We start from the raw sequence: 21,012 nt of genomic DNA on the forward strand, positions 1-21,012 counted from the left end.
TTTGTAGGCACGGCCCACCACAGTGTGGGAGCCCCTCACAGCTCTTGGACTCTGGGACTGGGGAGAAAAGTCTCTTGGACAGGAACAGGCACCAGATTAGCTGAGGACTCAAGTCCCGTCCTGCTCCACTCACAGGGCAACTTTCCTCTAAGATATCATGCCTTCAACCATTAGAACCTCAGGGTGGGATGGAACCCAGAAATTCCACAGATCCCATTTCTGCCCACAGGCCCCAAACCTCAGCTTCTAGATAGCATACTCTTCTGCCAGGACCTGTAGGGACAGAGAAATAAAGTCCTCCAGCCCCTGACACACAGAGTCAGGTCAGGGTTGACACTCTTGGGAGGCCTAAGTCTTGAAGAATCTGTGCAGACTAAGGGCAGAAGTATGGACTAGATGAAGAGCTCAGCTAAAGGGATGTGGGAAGGGGGTGTGCAAGCAGAGTGAGCAGGGAGTGTCACGGCCGGAGGTAGAGGGGACTGCTCAATCTGCAGGGTTGTTATTCAGCTCAGTATAGCCAAGAGTACGGTGCACATGGGAATGCAAGAGGGTAGAAATGGGCTAAAAGGTTGGAGGTCAGAGTTCAGAGCAAGGCCATGGGGACCCCAAGTACTGGGTCAAGTTATTGGGCCTGTCCTCTGGCAGTGAGGGCCTGGAACATGCTGTGTAGAATGCTGTGCCAGGCACTATGACAAGACCCTTCAGCCTCCAGGAGTAGCTCATGCTAAAGCGCTAAGGCGTTGTTGCTGCTACACATGGGGTAGACACAGGGCAGCAAAGGCCTCCACGAGGCCCAAAGCCAGCACTAAGAAGAACATCCCTGCAGGCACAGGCTCCCTCCAGGAAGCAGTCCCTGAGAAGCCACTGATGAAGGCCAGCAGCCCATGCCTACCTGGTGCCAGGAAGGGATTGAGGGACTGGGCTGGTGGGGCAGGCTTGGTCACCAGTGAGTCCAGGTTCACCAGAGCCGCATTGGGGCCCAGGAAGGACTCAGGCGTTTTCCGGGCACTGCTAGGCTTGCTTGAGGCAGAGGTCAGGGGCTGAGACTCGAAGAGGTCAGGGCTCGTGGTTCTGCTGTCCTGGGCTGGGGCTGAGGCCCCTGACTCGGCTGCAAGACAAGGACAAAGCAAGTGTCTTCTCATCCCACGTGTAAACTATTGTAAACAGCGCGCGCGCGCGCGCACACACACACACACACACACACACACGAGCATTAAATAAATAAATGAATAAATAAACCAAATGTAATTAAAAAACGGTAAATGGAAAAGCAAGATTCATACAAGTATACACAGCACAATCCTCAAAAATATCAAGGTATGATTGGAGGTTCACAGCAAAGTATAATTATACACACTCTTGTTTCCATTAATTTTCCACATTTTCTTTCTGAGCTCTTGACAGTGAGATGCAAGCAGACTACTGAGGAGCCTGTGAGGTATCTCCACAGGTAAAATGTCTGCAGCAGACTACTACTGAGGAGCCAGTGAGGTATCTCCACAGGTAAAATGTCTGCAGCAGACTACTGAGGAGCCCGTGAGGTATCTCCACAGGTAAAGCGTCTGCTGCGTCAGCCTGAGACTCTGAGTTCCATCACCAGAGCCCAGTAAAAGGCAGATGCAGTGCCTCACAAGTCTACAATCCCAGCATTCCAACAGCAGACAGGAGGCAGAAAGAGCAGAATTTGCTAGAAGCTCAACTCACATGAGATGACAGGAAAGAACCACCGACAGACAGACAGACACAGGCACACACACCTCTCCCTGAAAAGCTTGTTCCTTCTAAAATCAACCAGGTGGTCAAATACACAAAATGCCGGGTGGTTGTGGTGGTGGCACATGCCTTTAAATCCAGCACTCGGGAGACAGAGGCAGGTGGATCTCTGTGAGTTCAAGGCCAGCCTGGTCTACAAAGCAAGTTCCAGGAAAGGACAAAGCTACACAGAGAAATCCTGTCTCGGGGAGAAGAAAAAAAAAAATGCTATATAGAAACCATCTTTAACCTACCTGGTTGTTTTGAAGTTCGAAGGTTGTCAAATTCAGAAAAGTCATCTTTAGCGGTACCATTGAAATTATTGAAGAGTTCAAAAGACCCTGAGGGAATATACAAGCCGGTGACTGAGGGCATCTCTTTCCACTCCCCAGCACAACAGGTACCCCATTTGCATGGGGATAGTGGGTTAACACAGGCCACAGCAGCTTCTCCCAAGCATCCCACATCATAGTGTAAACTCAGGGCCAAGCCAGTCAATTACTTGGACTGAGAAGACAACAGGTGGGATCAGGGAACGTGAATGCCTACCACTGTCTCTACCATCCTACGCCAAACATGGTAAGAGCCAGCAGTGTGGGCAAATGTGGGCAGGATCTGGACACTGGGAGAGAGTCTGTGGAAGTGTCCCCAGGGAGACACGAGATCAGCCTGCCACCCAGGGAGCAGGCCAGAACTCATGTTTGGGGCCCAGTGGGAACAGAAATGCTCAGTCAGCTAGCTACCGCCAGTGCACCAGGAGGGAGGGAGGGAGAAGCAGTGAAGCTCCAGAAACCAGGTTGAGCAAAGGGATCACCTGAGGCAGAGCTGGGCTTGGCAGCTCCCCAGGCATCTGCTGTTTTCCCAGCATTGGAGGCAGGCTGCTGTGAGGCTGCCCAAGGGTCTGGGTTCTTGGGGACAGACTGTGTGCTGGCTGTGGTAGGCACTCCCCATGGATCCACAGAGGCAGCCGGCTTGGTACCTGAAGAAGTCAGAGTCAAAATTCAGAATAGGGGCTGGAGAGTGTTAAAGAGTTTCCATGTTTTTGCAGAGGACCAGGGTTTGATTCCCAGCACTCACAACAGCATGCTCACAATAGTCTGTAAGTCCAGTTCCAGGGAATTTGACATCCTCTGGCCTCCTCTGGCATATACACAAAAATGGCACACATAAACTCACACAGCCTCACACACATACACATAAACTTAAAGCTGTTAAATGCAATAACAAACTGTAACCTGTAACCTGGAATTGTAAGCCAAATAAGCCCCCTCAGTCAGAAAAAAACAAACAAACAAACAAAGAAAAACTCACAGGTAACTTCAGAAAGTGTGAAATAAACGGGGTGAGGGCAGAGGATACAGTGACACACGAGTCTGTGCCCTGCCAACTGAGGGTGGCAGCTACCCAGAGGGTGCTCCACCATGCCAACAAGACTGGGCAGAGCTAAGTCCAGAGCCTGCCAGACAAGAGTGACTGTAGACAGTCCTCTAGTAAGTCCACAGAGAGCAAAGCTAAGACATTCTGAACACTTCCCATTACACAGGGGGCTCCCAGGAGTCCCCCAAGTCAAAAGAAGCTATAAGGAACAAGTCTACTTCCCCTACAAATGCAGGCTCCATCCCAGACATGACGCTTGGCTCCCCAGAGGCACCCTCCCATCAGCGTTGGGGGGACCCTGCTCTCGGATGGTTGAGTACCAAGGAAAGAGGCTAACAGAATAGGTGGGTGCTTATCACCAGGTTCAGCAGTAGAACATTCCAAACTATGAGCAACAAACAAGGTCAAACTTAGGGGGTCACATCTGCCTTTGACAAGGGTTGGACGGCCTGGTGGGACAGCTTGGCCAGTAAAGAGGAGAACCAACTTCTACTAGTTGACTTCTGACCTTTACACATGAACCACCCTACACTCCCCCCCACACACACACACTAAAAAAAAAAAAAAAAAAAAAAAAAAAAAAAAAAAAAAAAAACCTTTTAAAAGGGGGATAGAGAATATTTCTGTGTATATCTAATGTTAAATGTCAAGCTTGTGTGTGGATTTTCCAATTACTATTGTGAAAATATGAAACAAATCATCCTTTCTTGTGGAAGACAAATGTTTAAATACTGCACCATTTCCAGGTCCACTACAAAGCACCCTGAACCAAACCAAGCTGTGTAACCTAACTCCTGCTTTGCCTTTTGGTTGATCAAAGCTGAACAATGCAGTGGATAGCTGTACCATACTTCTGAGTTTACTACAGAAATAAGGTGTGCGTGTGTGTGTGGGGGGGGTGTCATTCTTTGGAGACTGGCTTTGTTTACCACACACTTCATTTGTGGAATTCGCCTTTGCTGATCTGTAGCTGAAATTTATCTATCAAAAGGTCCCAGACGATCACTGGGGCAGACCCTGTCTGTGCTTTGTGCCGCTCCTATTCTTGTTTACATCCCTTAGTTCTGTGCACACCTGACAGCTACTGGATCACAGGCCCCCGCGCTTTCAGCACGTAATTCCAGACTGCTTCCACACCACTTATGATCCACTGAGCAGGTCCTGCTGCCCTGGGAGTTGCTTCTAACTTTCTGATATAACCTACTTTTCTAATCTGTACCAAAAGTGTTACATATGAGGTCTATTTTGCAATAGTTTTATGTTTTCTTGCTCTCTAATAAACATGTTCATCCTTTTACATATTCATGGGTCATTCATGACCCCCTCTTCCTATGAGGTCCATGTCTTTCAAGTGTCCTCTAGGGTTATCCCTGTCTGACTAACATAGCAGCATGGATTAAAGCACCCATTCATTCTTGGGATCTTAGATCTTCAGGTGGTCATCACAGGGCTCCCTGGTCTGTTGTGTTGGCCTACTGATTTCCTTCTCTGCACGATCTTAATTATCTTCACACATATTATGATAATGACCTCCCCTGTAAGACAGAGTCTCATGTAGCTCAGTCTAGCCTCAAGCTATGTAGCTGAGGATGACCTCGAACCTTTTCTAGTGGGGAGTGGGAGGGTCCGAGACAGGGTTTCTCTGTGGAGCCCTGGCTGGCCTCTGGAACTCACTCTGCAGGCGAGGCTCGCCTGGAACTCAGAGATCCGCCCACCTCTGCCTCCCAAGTGCTGGGACTAACGGCGTACACCACCACCCTGATGGCCCTGAATTTATGATCCTCTAGTTTCTACTCTGAAGTACTAGGAATGAGGACGATTTTTAATAACTGATATGGCAAATCCCAGTCTGAGTCTAACTGTTTCTGGCTCTTACTTTTCCATACTGATCATAGAAAAATCATTTAGTTAATAGAAAGATCAGGGGATATTATGTACACATTCCTCAACTTACTCTTCATTTAGAGCTGGGTAGAAGCAGGAAGACTAGGAGTTTGAAGACAACCTGGGGCTACAACAAATCCCTGTTCTAAAACAAACAAATAACAAAGTATGGTGAAACTTTTATCAAAACTGCATTCAATTCCCGATCAATTTGGGAAGAATCATTACAGTAATAGGGAGTTTTCTAAATCAAAATGATACCTCTGTGTATTTACATTTTTTCAATAAAATTCAATCATTCTTATTTAGGATTTATATAACACTAAGATTTATTCTAAGGAATTTAGTATCATTGCTGGGAGCAGGTATTTCATTTAATTTTGTGTACTATGCTTGTATCTAGCAATCTTACTGAACTCTACTGATACATACCTTTAATCACAGCATATGGGAGGCAGATGGATCTCTGTGAGGTCAAGGACAGCCTGGTCTACAGAGCGAGTTCTAGGAAAAGCAGGGCTATGTCTCAAAAAGAACAAACAAAAAGAAAGAGAAAGGAAGGAAAGAATTGATTCTGACGGTTCTATTCATTCTTAATCCATTTAATCTATGAAAGTTTAAGTACCTGTAAACGCTAACGTCATCTAACCTTTTACATTTTTGTCATCCTGTGGCACTGGCTAGAACCACTCACAATGAAAAGTAGTGGGATAGATCACAGGCATCTTGCCTTGCACCTGACCTGACAAAAATCAACTTCTAATATCTTAGTATTTAGTTAGCTTAGAAGCTTCCCTCCATTTATTTATTTATCTATTTGTTTACTTTGAGTCCGACATCTGCTACCTTCAATTGCTCTTCACCTTGGTTTTTGAGACAGGGTTGCTCACTGAGCCAGGAGCTCACCAATTCAAACAGACTGAACCATCAGCTCCCCAGGGGCTGGATTCTAGACATGAGCCACTATGCCTGGCCTTAAGTGAGCATGTGTGGGGAGGCTTGTCCCAAAGTGACCGGTAAATACGTTACCAACTACGGCATCTATCTCCCCAGCCCCAGGCTTCCTCCATTTAGAAGCCAAAAGTGTTGTGGGAATTTCCCCCTTATTCTAAGATTGCCAAAAATACCTTAAAGAAAAGCTGCCTCTGCTTCTATCAAAGTGATTGCACATTTGTTTTCATCTTTAGTAGGGCCAGTTTCTGAGGACTTGGTTCTTACAGAGAATCTCTATAATACACCCTATAATACATTTCTTTTCAATACATCCATATTCATAAGTGGCCCTGTCCTAAAATAGTTGAACCCACATTGTACACTCTGTCTAGTTTAATGTCAAGGTTACCTAGACTCTGGAAACTGAGTAGAAAGTGGAAAGAGTTTGGATTAAAAAGTAGAACTGTTTCTGAATGCTATTAGAATTTACCTATAAAATCCTCTGGGTGGGCTTGGGGGAAGGGGCTAGGTACTCTTTTAGATTTCTTTCATGGTAAATAAGCCTTATTTATCTCTACTTACATTTTCTTCTTTGGGAAGGGAGGCAGGGTCTCATGTTACCCTGGGTGGAACTCAATAGATCTTTAACTCTTTTCTGTTGTTTTGTATTTCAAGACAGGGTTTCTCTGTGTAGCCTTGGCTATCCTGGAACTCTGTAAACTAGGCTGGCCTTGAATGCAGAGATCTGCCTGCCTCTGCCTCCACACTGCTGGGATTAAAGATGTGCATCACCACTTCCTAGTAGGTCCTGAACTCTTTAAACCCTGTCTCAACCTCCCTTGTGCAAGGATTACAGGCATGAGTAATTTTCACTGCCATCTTTGAACACTGAAGTTTTCAGACCTGTAAGCAGAGTGCTCACAGCAGAAGTTGTTCTTAACTCTTCATTGTCATTCTGTTTCTGAAACTTCGTGGGACCTGGCAGCACAGTAATCCTAACCACTTGGGAGGTTAAGATAGGAAGACTGAAAGTTGGATGCCTACCTGAGCCACACAGTAAGACAGTTTGGGCACCTAGAAAGACCCTGTCTCGGAAAAAGGGTCGGGAAGAGGAGTAGGGAAGTACTCAGGGTACAGTGTCGATCATGGGTGTGTATGGGGGTGAGAGTGAGATCTACCCAGCTAGGGCCTGTCTAGTATCTTTTCCAATGACTAACTTGCATCAGTTTATGTGCTAGTGCACTAATTTCTCTCCCTCCCTGTGACTCCCTCCTCCTCTGCTTGGGTGCAATGCCATTCTATCCTCGCTAACTCTGTGCATTTCCCCATTGCTAATGTGAACATTTCAAGTTGTAATTTTGTTCTTACTGCTGTGCATCATTGCAGACAGTCCTTATCACATCCTGCCACGACAAGATGTAGCCTTCCCCTCCACTTCTAAAGTGTACTTCACTGAATATAAAGTTCTGGACTTCGGTAGATTTGGGAGTTGCTTCCGAATTTCACACATCTTGTTTCCACTTATCCTTAGAAGAAAGATGATTTTCTAGCAATGGATGTTTAGGTATGGACGATGGCTTCTGCAAGCACACTGAAGTCTCCCCCACTGTCCTCAGCACTGTCACTGTCCAGCTCCTTCCCTGGACACAGTCTGGCTTTGCTCACACAGACTACCTGGACCAGCTGCCTTAGCATTCTTCAGCTTCCTAGACCTTTTACAATGTTCTTGGTCATCATCTCCTTCAGACATGTGAGCTACAGACATCCACACAGGCTCCATGCCCAGCCTGGCCACATTGGTTCCCTGTGGCTTCAGACACACCAGAGAAACTCTCTGCCGTCTGTCTCAGGCCTCACTGAACCTGTTCTATGCCCTAGTCACTCTAGAATCCTCCACTTACCTTCTTTTAGACCATTTACCAAAACCACCCATCTAACCAGGATTTTGGTTTTGTTTTTTTTTTTTTTTGTTTTTTTTTTCCCCTAGACTGAATTCCCTATTGTAGAAGAGCGGACAATTCTAACCCCAACTCTAGCCATGGGGGAACACCCAACACGGTTGTGACAACCAGGATGTGCCAGGGATAAGAGAAGAGCAGCAAGGACTTGTCAGACTTAGGAAGTCTGGGCTCTGAAAGATTCAAGACTCCATTGCCCGCCCCTCCTGCTTGCCGCCCCCCCCGGGGGGGGGGGCGTCCTCTCCTCGGTCTACCCTGCACTGTGGAGCTGGTCTACTCCACAGAGTTAGAGTGGCCCCACCATTAGTCTTCCTACTGCAGGGCTTTATGCCCGCAAAGGTCTGAGGTGCTAAAGGGCTTGCTCGGGGCCCACTAAGACGCTGTAGGCTCTATGGCCATGCTCTCATCTTCCGGCCTGACTAGGCTGTCTGGCTAGTCTAGTGCCCCAGTATGGAGGGGTAGGAGTGGGTGCAGCCTCACCTCTCCCCAGGCTTGCTGCAGTGACCCATGCAAGAGCCGTGAGCTAGCTGACACTCACTGTCAAGAAGCACTCCCAAACGACACTTTCATGGCCTGCCAACTCTTGTTTGGACTTTTCTACTTCTACTGCTGTTGCACCAGAATCATCAGGCTTCCAAAACCTGTCTCCCTGAGAAGTGTCTCTGACCTTTCACCCCAGTTTCTCTATGGGCCTGGAACTACATTTCCAGGCCTGTGTGATGCTTTGCCAGGATTGTGAACCTGGCCTCAGCTGGACTCACACTGCAGGAACTAAGCCCTTACTCTGCTTCTGCTCCCCAAGAGGGTACCTCATCAGGTTATGCTCTGTCCCAACTGGAGAGTGACACGGTAGAAATGGTTTGTTTGCCAAAGGGAAGGCTGAGCAGGAAGCCAGAAAGCTGTGGTGTGGTGACACAGAGATCCCAGGACCAATGTCATATCGGAGCCGTATTAACACACGCTTTCCTGTCTCCCTGCTTGCAGGCCCATATAAGGAATACCCACTGCAAGGCCCACTTCTCTCAGCTAGCTCCAGCTGAAGAACACAGGCTGGGGAGACCTCACTGTCCTGCAGTGCCTCTCAGAAGACTGTTGCTACCTTTCTGTTCTAGTTGCCTACTACCTAGGAGACACATCCTATCGTTTCCAACCCCCACTGCCCTTTTCCCTAAAGAAAACCTTAATGCTTTTCCTCACCCGCTCCCCTAGTCTATGGGGGTTAGATAATACCCTGAGGATCCTCATGGGCTAAAGTGAACCCCAATTCCAAAACGTCATGTGGGAACTGCAGTGTGAGCTTCTTTATGTCCTAGGCCCTGGAGACCAAACATGCAGTGAGCCTTCTAGAGAGCCACTGGCTTGCATGAGAACACGACCTTGAGCTCCTAGGGATGGAGTAGGCCACAGGTGGACAACAGATCAAAGCAGGCCTGAGTATGCATAAGTATTACACTCTTTAGGCCAGCAGGTCACACTGGCCTAAAGGTAGCCACTGGGTTCTCACTTTCTGAAGCTAACTCAAATCCTAACATTGCCTCAGACAAGACAGCACAGTTCCCACCCTGCAGCTTTCATGCCATCCCATCATACAGCTCCCCACCCAACCTGCTGGGAGTCCATTGCAGGGTACTCATACACTGGGTCTTGCTTACAGGTGAAGGTGAATGCCTCTGGGTAAGTACATGTGCTCTGTCTCCACAGGCGAGGCTGAAGCTGCGTCCCCTTCTAGACCATGCTGATACCATGGAAATCTAAGACTACATACACAGGAAACCAGGAGACCGGGGCTACAAGCACAGGCATGAAGCGCTACTCTCGCTGCTGCACTGAGAGTTGACAGGGGCATCCCAAGAGCTTGGACTCAGTGGGAAGCCTGGGACAAGGTGTGTGATCCTGGCTGTCCACTATACCTATCTTTAGAGAGCCCCTGGAGGACGTCATCACACTATCTCCCTACGCACACAGATTCTGGGGAAGACCTAGTACAGATGTCTAGTAGGTCCCTGTAGTAGAGACCAATAGGGAGCCAGGATGCATGCAAATCTGAGCTCCTGATGCACTCAGAGCCTTGCCCGAACCCCTCTCATGCAAGAGTGACCTGACCCGGGCACACAGCCCAGGCTTCCTCCATAGTCACGTTACTCTACCCTAACAATCTGCTCAGCATTCCTCCAGCCAAGCCCCAGGATGGTCCGTCTGTATGAAGAAACAAGTCATTGTACCAACCTGAAACAACAGGCAGCCAAGAGGCAAGAACATGGGGCAGGAGGGGGTCCTGAGAACAAGATGACCACACCTCCACAGGCAGACACCCAACCATGTCCTTAAGAAGAAAAAAGAGAGGGGCTGGAAAGAGAGTTCACTGGTTAGGAGTGCTTGATGCTCCTTCAGATAGAGTTTGGTTCCCAAAACCCGAATCAGGTGGCTCACAACAACCTGTACTTCCAGCTCTAGGGGACCCCATGCTTTCTTCCGGCTTCCATAGGTACCCCTGTATTTGTGACATACATAAACAAATAAAAATGAAACAAATCTTTGGAGGAGGAGAAGTTTCGCAGGCAGAATAAGACACAATACAAAGATTAGGTGTGTAAGGGGGCAGGCTGCCTACACACCTCACAGTCCGAGTCCTGAAGCTTTCCCTGACTACCCGGGTTTTGTAACTCTAAAACATTGCTACACTCACTCTCCTCCTGAGCCAGCAGCATGCAGAGCCAGCAGGGACAAAGTAATCAAAACTCAGAGCTCTGAACAGGGAATGAAATGCATGCTCAGCTCAAACCCTTGCCAATCTCAAACAACATAGATCATCAGGGACAGACTGTTGAGCCCAAATGAGTAGTCGAGTTTCCGGTCTGCAAGTGATACTGGGGTCCTAGGTATATGAGTCTGGGACTCTGCAAGCTGATGGGCTGAATTTAGTGCCAAGCGAGTAGACACCATAGACACAAGTAGGCAGTCCTATATGCCAGTACAGATTGCTGCAATCACTGTGCAAAGACAGTGCCACCCCTGACCTGCTCCACAGGAAAACAGCAGATACGGAGCTGCCCAGCTGCCCTCAGGAAGGCTGGGGCTCCTCTGTGGATAGATAGGGCAATGAGGCCATTACAAGGCCTTCCTATGCCTTCAGGGCCTGGCATCAGTAGGTCCTGCTATGTCACCCACCCAATAAATAAAGGCTCATTTAAAGCTCAAATGAGTGAGAAAGGAGAAGGGAACCAAGTTCAGAAAGACAGCAGCTTCCGCTTCCTCTGTAGATCCATTCACAGGAGTTCAGTGGATAGATGAATATTCATGTGTACAGCCGGCAGTCACAGTCACACAGGGGTCACCAAGAAGCCAGAGCACACCTGCTACTGCCAGGCGGAAGTTAGGCTCAGTCCTAGCCTTGGCTCTGGTGGGTGGGTAGACAGTGAAGGGGACAAGCCAGCCAAGGCCTTCTGAATTGCCAGGCTGTGAGGCCTCTTCAGACCAGGTGGCAGCTTTGTGTGTCTAGAACAGAGGAGGAAGTGCCCCGCTGACCTGGCAGGCTCCAACTTCCCTCCTCTGGGCTCTTAGCATTTCCTCCCAAGGCCACTTGGCTCAGCAGTCGCCAGTGCTACTTGGAAAGAACTGGTAATAAGGGGACCCACTACAAACGGTGGCTTTCAGAAAAGCATTCCTTTCATGCAGACAGCAGCTCTGTGCTGTGGGAGAGGCTGTAATAATTCTGAGTACCATGGGACTGAGGAGTGGCTCTGACCCTTGGGTTTTAGCAGAGGCTAAGCAGTAAACCTGTATGTACCACAGGCCTGCTCTGTGGTCAGTCAGCTCAAAGGTACAAGAAGCAAAGCACCTGACTATGACAAGTAGCTGGGGTAAGGCTCCGAGAACACGGTAACTTCACATCATTTTTCAAAAAAAAAAAGCACCTTCACAGGACACAGCTGCTCAAGAACTAGTGGCCGGGCCACACAGGGACAATGAGTACCATGTGAGGTGATTTCCAATGATACCCAGGCACATACACGGCACAAGCTGGAACAATGTGACCTGAATTTAGGTTAAACAATGTGGGGGGGGGGGGGGGGGGGAGTGGACAGGCAGCTAAGATTTTACCAACAGCTGGAAGGATGCACTTCTGGAACTTACCAGGCTGCACAGCTTTCCAGGAATCCAGGATGTTCTATCATAAACTGAGCTGGTCCTTCCCTAACTAGCTCTGTGACTCTGGGGAGAAGAACAACCTTTCTGGGCTTTGGTGGTCTGTGTATTCCTCCAGCCCAAGAAACTTCATGTGCTGGGAATGTCACCCAGAGTAAACCAATTCTGCCATGTTCGTGTTTCAAATCTGACTAAATTTCTCTCACATTTACTCATAAACAAAACTCAGAAATACAACTCATTAAATACTTACTATTGCTTTAAATGCCAAATGGAGAGTGTCCAATGCCTGAGAGTGAGCAAGTACACAGAAGAAAAGCCACAGGGCTCAGCCCTCAGACAGCTATCCATGATCAGCATCTACGTTCAGAACAGTTTTAAACCAATATTTAAACAATAGAAAAATTGGATTCATAATGGCCAGAAACTAAACACAATGCAAATGTACATCAAGAAGGGAATGTGTGAATGATGTACTACATCCACAGAGGATATTTCTGGCCCGGAAAGGACTAAACTGTTGCCACATTGTAGACAAACTTCTAACAAATGAAGGCTCCAGCGATGTGACTTTGTTCACATGATCTGTCCACAGCAAAGTCTTGAGGAACAAAAGGCAGAACAGCAGGTCAGTGGCTAGGAGCTGAGTGCAGGTTCTTTCTGGGTAATGGAAATGTTCTCTCATAGCAACAGTTATATAGCTCTACAAATGTGTGGGGTTTTATTATTTTGTTATTATTGTTTTCATTTATTTTTATTATTTATTGTTTTGGTTTTTTAAATACTCCAGCTTAAAACTGTCAGAATGGTAAATTTCATCTCTGTTTAAAGATTAGGCACAGGACACATCCCAACAGAGTATAAGGTACCTGTCCTCAGCAGGCCATGTCCTACTTCATGCTTCCTGGCACAGCTCCTGGAAATGACCCTGATCCCACTCACCAGGAATTCTTTAGCTGGACTTCAAGAATGGTCATTTGACAGAGACTGTGTTTCAGATTTGGGGGAAATATCAAAGTCATTCTCTGAAGGGCTACTATCCTTGGGGAACCACAGTACTTCTACATCTGCCTTACAGTCTACACTCTATTCCTCAAGAGTACAACCACCACAGGTTTCCTGATCTCCAGGAAATGAGAACTTAGGTAACACCACCTGGCCCCAGTTAAGTGGGCAGGCTCCACATGGTCACCATGGCCAGCAGGATGCCAATGGGCATCTGAGGCTGACATATCCTGTGGACCAAATACAAGCATTTGCAAAGTGTACATCAGTCCCTGAATAATCTGACACCCACTCTTGTCCTCTCAGCTACCTACCTGCTGCCCACATCACAATGCACAGGTCCCTGTGTCTGGATTCACTCTCCCTGCAGGAATTCCATGCCTTCTGACACTCTTCTACAGGACACTGTGCTTCTCGGCGGCACCCACCTCCAAGATGCTCACCTCACTGCTCTGACCTCAGGAGGCCCTCACTAAAGCCTGGCTCACACAGCACTGCTACTAGCTATCGCCCCCATCCTGCCAAGGACAGAAACCATTTCTTATCTGTGTGTCTCACGGTCTTCGCGTGGCAGAATAAAGCCTGGCACTTGGTCTCTATTAACAAACGTCCTGAGAACTGAGCTGAGTACAAAAGAAGGTCCAGTTCAGGGAAACAAGAACTACAAGAGACGCAGGCAAGATGCCACAAAACACACACACACACACACACACACACACACACACACACACACCACAGACATGTCCAACAGGACTCAGAGCACCAAGCCAGAAGCACTTCATGAGCCAGGAGCGTCACCCATGGTGAACCAATTCTGCCGTGTTCGTGTTTCAAATCTGACCAAAAACTCATGTTTACCAATAAGTAAAACTTAGAAATGAAACTCATTAAATGAACTTCCTATCCCCAGGAGGATGAGCTCCTTCCTGCTCAGTGTCAGTGCTGAGGATCAGACCAACCTGAACTCCCACAAGGAACCCAGCCAGCTGGGGGGGGGGGGGGGACGACAGAGGGGAGAGGGGGAGAGAGACAAGAGAGGGGGGAAATACCTTCCCATCAAAAAGGCAAGCCTAGGACACCAACAAGCTATTTACCAAATGACGGCCAGGGGTCAGAAATGTTCACAGGAGCCGCTGTTCCACTCCAGGGGTTGGTCTGGTTAGCAGAGGCCCCTGGACCCCAGGGTTCAGTTTTCTGGGTAACAGGGCATGAGCTGGGAAGGGCATCCATTAAATCCAACAAAGTAGTCTGCTGTGAGTGGGAGCCTGGCTGTTAAAAAAAAAAAAAAAAAACAAAAAACAAAACCAGAAGGAATGGTTTCACTTGGTTACAGTCATAGCGAATACCCACATACTAAGCACAAATATTAGTTCTTAGCACAGCACAGGCCTTCTGGGTGGAAGTTCTGAAGGACTTGGAAATTGAGCTGCGGCAACCCCAAGGCTCCACTAGAGTTCCTGCTTCTCAGGGAAGCCAGGGATCCAGTACACCAAGGTACTTATTATTTTCCAAGTGTCTACAAGTTGTAGGAGTTTTCAGGGCTCCCAAACTCTCTCAGGATAATGCTGGGATGGCCCAGACTGTGATCACCCATAATCCCCCTCTTCACCTGCCTTGGTTTCCTAACTACCAGCACTTAGTACCCACCCCGAGAGAGAGAGGCTCCTCTCCTCTCCCCGCCTCTCCCTATCCTTCCTGTTCCTACAACATCTGTCATCAGGATGGCGGGGTGGCGGGCATTATACCTAGTGAAGCCACTAGAATTCTGGTCTGGGAGCAATCTCTCTGACTGGATGGTACTAAGTTTGTCAGAAGAGAGCCACATTCTGGTCACCTCTGTGTCACAGCCTAGCAAAGTAGGGAAGATGGCGGACAGGATGGGAGGGATGGAGACAAATGGCTTTTCCGGGCCAGAGAATATCCCAAGTGCCATTGTGAGACAGACACAGCTGCTGCCATCCTCCTTTTACAGGTCTCCTCTCGGTCGCTGTGTGTTTTTATTGTATTCTCGCTGGTGTTCTGTTCACCGCAGCATGGGTTCAGTGTTGAGGGTGGCATCCTACCATCCTTCCACGTGCCCCTCCCTCACTGTATATCCCAGGGGTACCTGGAACAACCACTCTGGAACAACTTCAAACATTTACCTTGCAGCAAGCCTTCACCTCTTTCTTTTTGGGAACTTTAACTGTGTCTCTCCGGCTTTCTTCCAGAGCCATCTGCAATCTGAGGTCATCACCCCGCCTGAGGCGTTCTTCCTGGAGTGGGACAATGGAGCTTGAGGCTGAGGGTAATGTTGACAGCAACACAGCAGGGCAGAGGCCACACTGGCCAGCAACAGGAAAGGCCCTGCATCACGTGGCATTTCAAGGGAGAATACAGTTCAGCTGGAAACAATAGCTTTCCATTCCCAGAGGTTCCTCCTTCAGAGGCTGTCTGAGGTCATACCAGCAACACTCGGGCACCATCAAAATGGGGAAACAAAATACTTAATCTAAAATAGTTTTTTGGGCCTGGAGAGATGATGGCTCAGTAATTAAGAAAGCACTTGCTCTTACAGAGGACCCAATATCAATATGTAGCACCCACACGATGGCTCACAACCATCTGTAACTCCAGTTCCAGGGGACCCAACAGGCACGCATGTGGTACACATACATGCATGTAGGCAAAGCATTCATCCACATAAAGCAAAAGCAGTGTCTCCTTACAAAACACAAATCTGACAACCAGGAAAGGAATTAGAAAGGATGAAAATCACACATCATTCCAATCCCCACAGTGGACACTCCCTGAACAACTGACCAGTTGTATGATTTCTAGTAGAAACAATTCACCCTATTTATTTAAGGCAAAGTCACTTGCAAAAGACAGGCCTGCCCTAACATCTATGTGATTAAAACACACTCTTGGGTTTTAGCTAAAAAGGCTAAAGCCATCCACCCATCCCAGAAACTTGCAGTGAGACCTCCTGGGCACCTTGATCCCCTGAAGCCATGAGCTTCCACATGGGCAGATTTAATTAATGGCTGCAGGTTCTCTACAGGGGGCAGAGGCCATGATCAAAGCTGCCCATTGTTGCTGTTACAGACATACCAACTATGGCGGCCAAACCTCTCTGTGTTCACATTTAACACCCAACATTCTTCTCTCCATACGAGGGGTGTACCTTGCTGCCTCTGGCTGTCTGCTCGCTTTCTGATGACTGAAAGCAAAGGGACACTGTCTAAAGGTGTTTGAATCGCCCCTTTCGCTCCTCCATTTTAAAGTAATGCATGCTTATTAAAAACAAGTTATAGAGGGGAACAAAACCACACACAGGCTCAATATTAGAGCACTTCCTTACAAGGGGTCTGGGTTCCATCTGATACCACACATTTAAAAAAAAAAAATCTACGCTGTTTCTACCATGCCCGCATGCACTTTTTCCTGGAGCCTCCCTTCTCCCACACATCTGCCACAGGGTATACTACCTTGGCAGGGACCAGGCCCACTCCACCTACCCCCTCCCCCAACCCAGGCCTGTCCCGCCCACTGCCCTGTATGCTGGCACCTCCAAGAGGCACACAGCTCGCTCAGGAGTCCCTGGATGGTAATTCTGCACTGGAACTTCCAGGAGGCACCCAGGGTTAGCTGCTTTTCTGGACACTGACCTTCATGAAACCTTTCCTAGATATAGCTCTACCTGGTCTAGGGGATGAGAATATACTGTGGCCACAAGAGCAAACGCATCAAGTAAGTGCCTTAAAGACAGGGCTGTGTGTGTCATCCTCTCTGGGATCCATACCCCTCCCCCAGGAGTACCGGGGTGAAGACCCCATGGCATGACCACACAAGCACTGACCTGTTCCGCCACCTCTCTGCTCATGGCAAGTGCCAGCTGCAGCTGCAGCTCCTCTTCTCCACTCGTCTGTGGCCGGGCCTGCTCCAGCTCGGAGGACACTCGTGGGGAAGTAGCTGTAGGGTGGGGGAGAAAGTCACCACATGCAAAGATAGGTCCATCCCTCTCAGTCCTAGCACGAGTGCTCCGTTCTCAGCTCAAACCTACGTGGCCCAGGAAGGGGAGAGATCAAGCTACAGGTATTTCAGAATTCCAATCAAGTGCCAGGCAGACACGGCTGCATGCCTACAGAAGACACATGAAACCTTGGCTGGAGGTCATGCCTCAGGAGGATCAAATCTCAGTCTTCACAGCACATCTCACAGAGACCTAAGACACAAGTTCTGAAGAGCCTTCAATCATAGGAAAGAGCCCAGGGACCAACGGCTCCAATCAAAACACCAACATTTGGAAAGATGCTTAAGAAAATGAAGCCCACACTGTTCTGTGTAGACCCTGAGTGCTTGCGCGATACTGTACACAGGTGTGTTTTGCTTTAGTCACTAGCTAGTTAACACTGACAGGAGAGGCTCCTGTAAAGACTATTTTTATTGAAGGGGTGAAAAACAGAGTCCTAGCTGAGATAACAAACCCCAAACCAGGAAGTCTACATTCATACTAACCCAAGGATCAGATCAGGAGCAACAGAATTAGATGCACGTGAGTATGAGAGCGTGGGAGCCTGAATTCATACCCTCCTCTGCACACTCACAGCTTCCATAAAATCTGCAGATGAAGGCCCACCTCCTGAGGGAGCCACTGCATCTGATGGTGCCTGGCTCAGGTCTCCTCTGGGTTTCTGGGTAGCTCAGCACACCCTTCTCCCTCTGCTCACCAGCTGCACAGCCCAGCCTTCTGCACTGGGAGCCACAGAGTAACCTGCCCTCACCCTGAGGCCAATAAACATTTATTCAGTAAACGGCTGCACTCATGGATGGATGAGTGGGTGGGTAGACAGAAAGATGGACAAGTCAATTTCATAGCTTGGGCTAATTGTTTTAAATGTTCTAATTTGTATTAATAACTTCCTTCTTTCATGCATTCTAGCAAAGGTCACTACCGAGACTGTTCACCACAGTACTGCTTCCGCATCTTTAGTCTAAACTTGGTTCCTAGGAGTTGCCTCCTTGGCAGAAGTAAGAGATCAGGAATAACTCCTGACAAAGATGGTCTCTAGATGGACTGTCAGGTCCAGGCTATAGCAGACAGGATGATTTAATTTGGAAATCACTCATGATGGTGGTGGTGGTGGTGGTGGTGGTGGTGGTGGTGGTGGTGTAAGCCACCAATTGGCTCACATCTCCTGTCCTGAGCAGGAAAAACAAAAGCTGCAGTGACAAAGTCCTTCCTAAATAAAACCAGACCTAATCCCACTCTAAAAGCATTACCCCAATTATACTTTTCACCGGACCAATTTAGAAATACAGTGTATGGTAATGAAACCACCTCAAATCCATTTTCATGATTAGATTTAACAATATACTTTGTTTGTTTGTTTTGGTTTTTCGAGACAGGGTTTCTCTGTGTAGTTTTGGTGCCTGTCCTGGATCTCGCTCTGTAGACCAGGCTGGCCTCGAACTCACAGAGATCCACCTGCCTCTGCCCCCCAAGTGCTGGGATTAAAGGCATGCACCACCACTGCCAGGCTAACAATATACTTTTTAAAAATACACCTTTAGGTTGATTTGTTTCCAAACTCACTGATACCAATCAGAACACTCAGGACTCTACTTTCTCATGCTCAAGAAGAAAAGAGGACATCAAATCGTCCCCACTCAGCTTGAGGGGACAAAGGGTTAGCAGCGCTGCAGGGCAGACGGGGGTGGGGGTGGGGTGGGGGGTGTCCTGCCCTCTTGGTGAGGCTTCTTTGTACAAACCACCGCTAGACTGGGAGCCTACTGAGGAAGAGGGGGAAATGGTTCACAAAACCCCCGCTGAGATCAGAGGCAGCACTGACATCCTGTTTACAACCAAATGGGAATCCGGAAGGAATAAACATGAAGGCCACATGGGCATGGAGTGCTCAGAGAGTAAGTCTTATCCTGCAGGGAAGGCTGCTCTGCGGGGAGGGCTGCTCCTTGGCCATCAGGGCACAGGAGATCCACTGGGTCAAATGGCTGGGGCTCCAGGCAGCCTGGCTGCATGCAGCCAAGAGGCCTCATGCGTTTTCAGGGCCCTTGGACAGACCTGTGCGGCCAGACTGGCTTCAAATGCAGATGGAACAGTAAGAACGATGCAGAGCCAGCAAGCACTACAGATATGCCCTGCCACATCCCGGTGGAGCTCCAGGACAAAGGGTGTTAAAGGATACTGGGGTTTCATAGACGGACAAAGGGTGTTAAAGGATACTGGGGTTTCATAGACGGACAAAGGGTGTTAAAGGATACTGGGGTTTCATAGACGGATGCACGGCTCTCAGTTCCACAGGTGGCAGAATTCACAGCCACCATCCACACAATCAGCTGAGTATGCACAGCAGGCCTTGGCTTACTTAGAGGAACGATTCTAACACAGATACTCTGGCCTCGTGATGGCATCTCAACCCCACAAAGAGACTTTTGTGCCCAGGCGCATGACAGGGAACACAGATGTTCCTGTGAGCCAGGCCTGAATGGATCCTTCTGACCAACTAACCTGGCCCTACTCTGAGCATCCGAAGGCTCACAACTTACAGAGACCCAAGGAAGAGCAAACATTTCCCTCAAAGTCTGTCCCTGGAGATTAGGACATGGGTCAAGAGTGCTTGCTGAGCAAACACCAGGATCTGAGTTCAAATCCTCAGCACTCACATAAAAAGATGGGAGTAGCTGTGCCCTCAGGTAAACCCAACACTGGAGGTAGGCGGGAAAGGATAGGCTCACTGGGACTTGCTAGTTGCCAGCATGGTTCCAGATTCAATGAGACTCCTGTCTTGAGAGAATAAAGTATAGAGTGATAGACAGCAGGACACTCAAAGATTCTTTTGACCCCTAAAAGTTGGTCCCACAAGAAGCCATGGAATTCTCCCGAACTTGGGCAGACCAAGGTGTCCCAACTTGAGCTCCAGATGAAGCCAGGTGTGGTGACATACCTGTACTCAAAGCCCTGGAAAGGTAGAAGCAAGAAGATCAGGAATCCAAGGCCCTCAATGGCTACATCTTAAGTTAGATGCCAGTCTGCGTTACTGGAAACCTGTCTCAATAAAAACAAAAGTGAGCAGACGAAGCTCCGCATAGTGTCACACACCTGCAATCTCAGCACTGTGGGCGGGGTGGCAGGGAAGGTCAAGGTTACAGGCAGGAAGAGCAGCTCAAGGATAGCCTTGACTGCATGTTGAGTTACAGGTCAGTATGGCCTGCCCTGTTTCAAAACAACAACAAAAACAGAATAGATGAGCAAACACTCTAAACAAAGCATATGCTCATGAACAGTTTGTCCATAATTCTCGATTATCTGTAATACACAATGCTGTGATGGAATTCAGGTCTGTTCAGATGGTCAGTCTGGCTGCCCTTGGTGGATGTGGACCCTGACCTTCAATTCTGTTCAAAGATCTGTTTGCTGCCAGTCATGATGAAGTTCCACAACCTCAAGACTCCCAACATGTCCTCAGGTACCGCCCCCACCCACCCCCAGATTGGGACCCTGAAACACTGCTGACTTGGCTGGTGGGAGCCGTGACTAAGACAGGAATGCTTCTGTTTTGTTTTGAGACATGCCTCTATACAGTCTTGGCTGGCCTGGGACTCGCTATGTAGACCAAGATGGCCCAGAACTCAGTCAGAGAGATCCACCTGTGCCTGCTTCTGCCTCCCAAGTGCTGGGATTAAAGGTTTGTGCTACCGCACCAGCTTAAAATCGGGATCCTTAGGCAGACAAAGTCAGGCTTATGTCTACAGCTTTTACATCTGTGAATGCCAGCCTCAGACTGACAATACTTTGAAGGTGAGATGTGCAGATGTGCTCCCTGGTGGATACATTAAAGCCATGGTTCCCTGGCATCCTCATCCCCAGAGGCATGGCAAACAATGCTGGGCTGTTTCACAGCAGCATGACTGTCAACGGATACACAACTGCTGCGGGTCGCGGGTGGTTCTGGAT

General features: G+C 48.4%; 1 protein-coding gene across 7 annotated transcripts in view; it reads right to left on the reverse strand.

Moving 5' to 3' along the window:
• Positions 1–21,012, reverse strand: part of Epn2 (epsin 2) — a 68,835-nt gene that overhangs the window by 3,275 nt on the left and 44,548 nt on the right. For 4 of the 7 annotated variants that reach the window (XM_028857519.2, XM_028857516.2, XM_028857521.2 and 1 more), the window contains 7 exons: positions 16,897–17,009; positions 16,222–16,257; positions 15,200–15,310; positions 14,150–14,324; positions 2,567–2,731; positions 2,007–2,093; positions 893–1,108 (listed from right to left, as the gene is read on the reverse strand). In XM_028857519.2, the coding sequence (XP_028713352.1) occupies positions 893–1,108; positions 2,007–2,093; positions 2,567–2,731; positions 14,150–14,324; positions 15,200–15,310; positions 16,222–16,257; positions 16,897–17,009 (903 nt within the window). The remainder of the gene's footprint in view (positions 1–892; positions 1,109–2,006; positions 2,094–2,566; positions 2,732–14,149; positions 14,325–15,199; positions 15,311–16,221; positions 16,258–16,896; positions 17,010–21,012) is intronic. The other 3 variants (XM_028857520.2, XM_028857518.2, XM_028857522.2) reach the window with 1 other exon arrangement.

The sequence above is a fragment of the Peromyscus leucopus genome, chromosome 8b (assembly GCF_004664715.2).
Source record: "Peromyscus leucopus breed LL Stock chromosome 8b, UCI_PerLeu_2.1, whole genome shotgun sequence".
NCBI classification, from domain to species: domain Eukaryota; kingdom Metazoa; phylum Chordata; class Mammalia; order Rodentia; family Cricetidae; genus Peromyscus; species Peromyscus leucopus.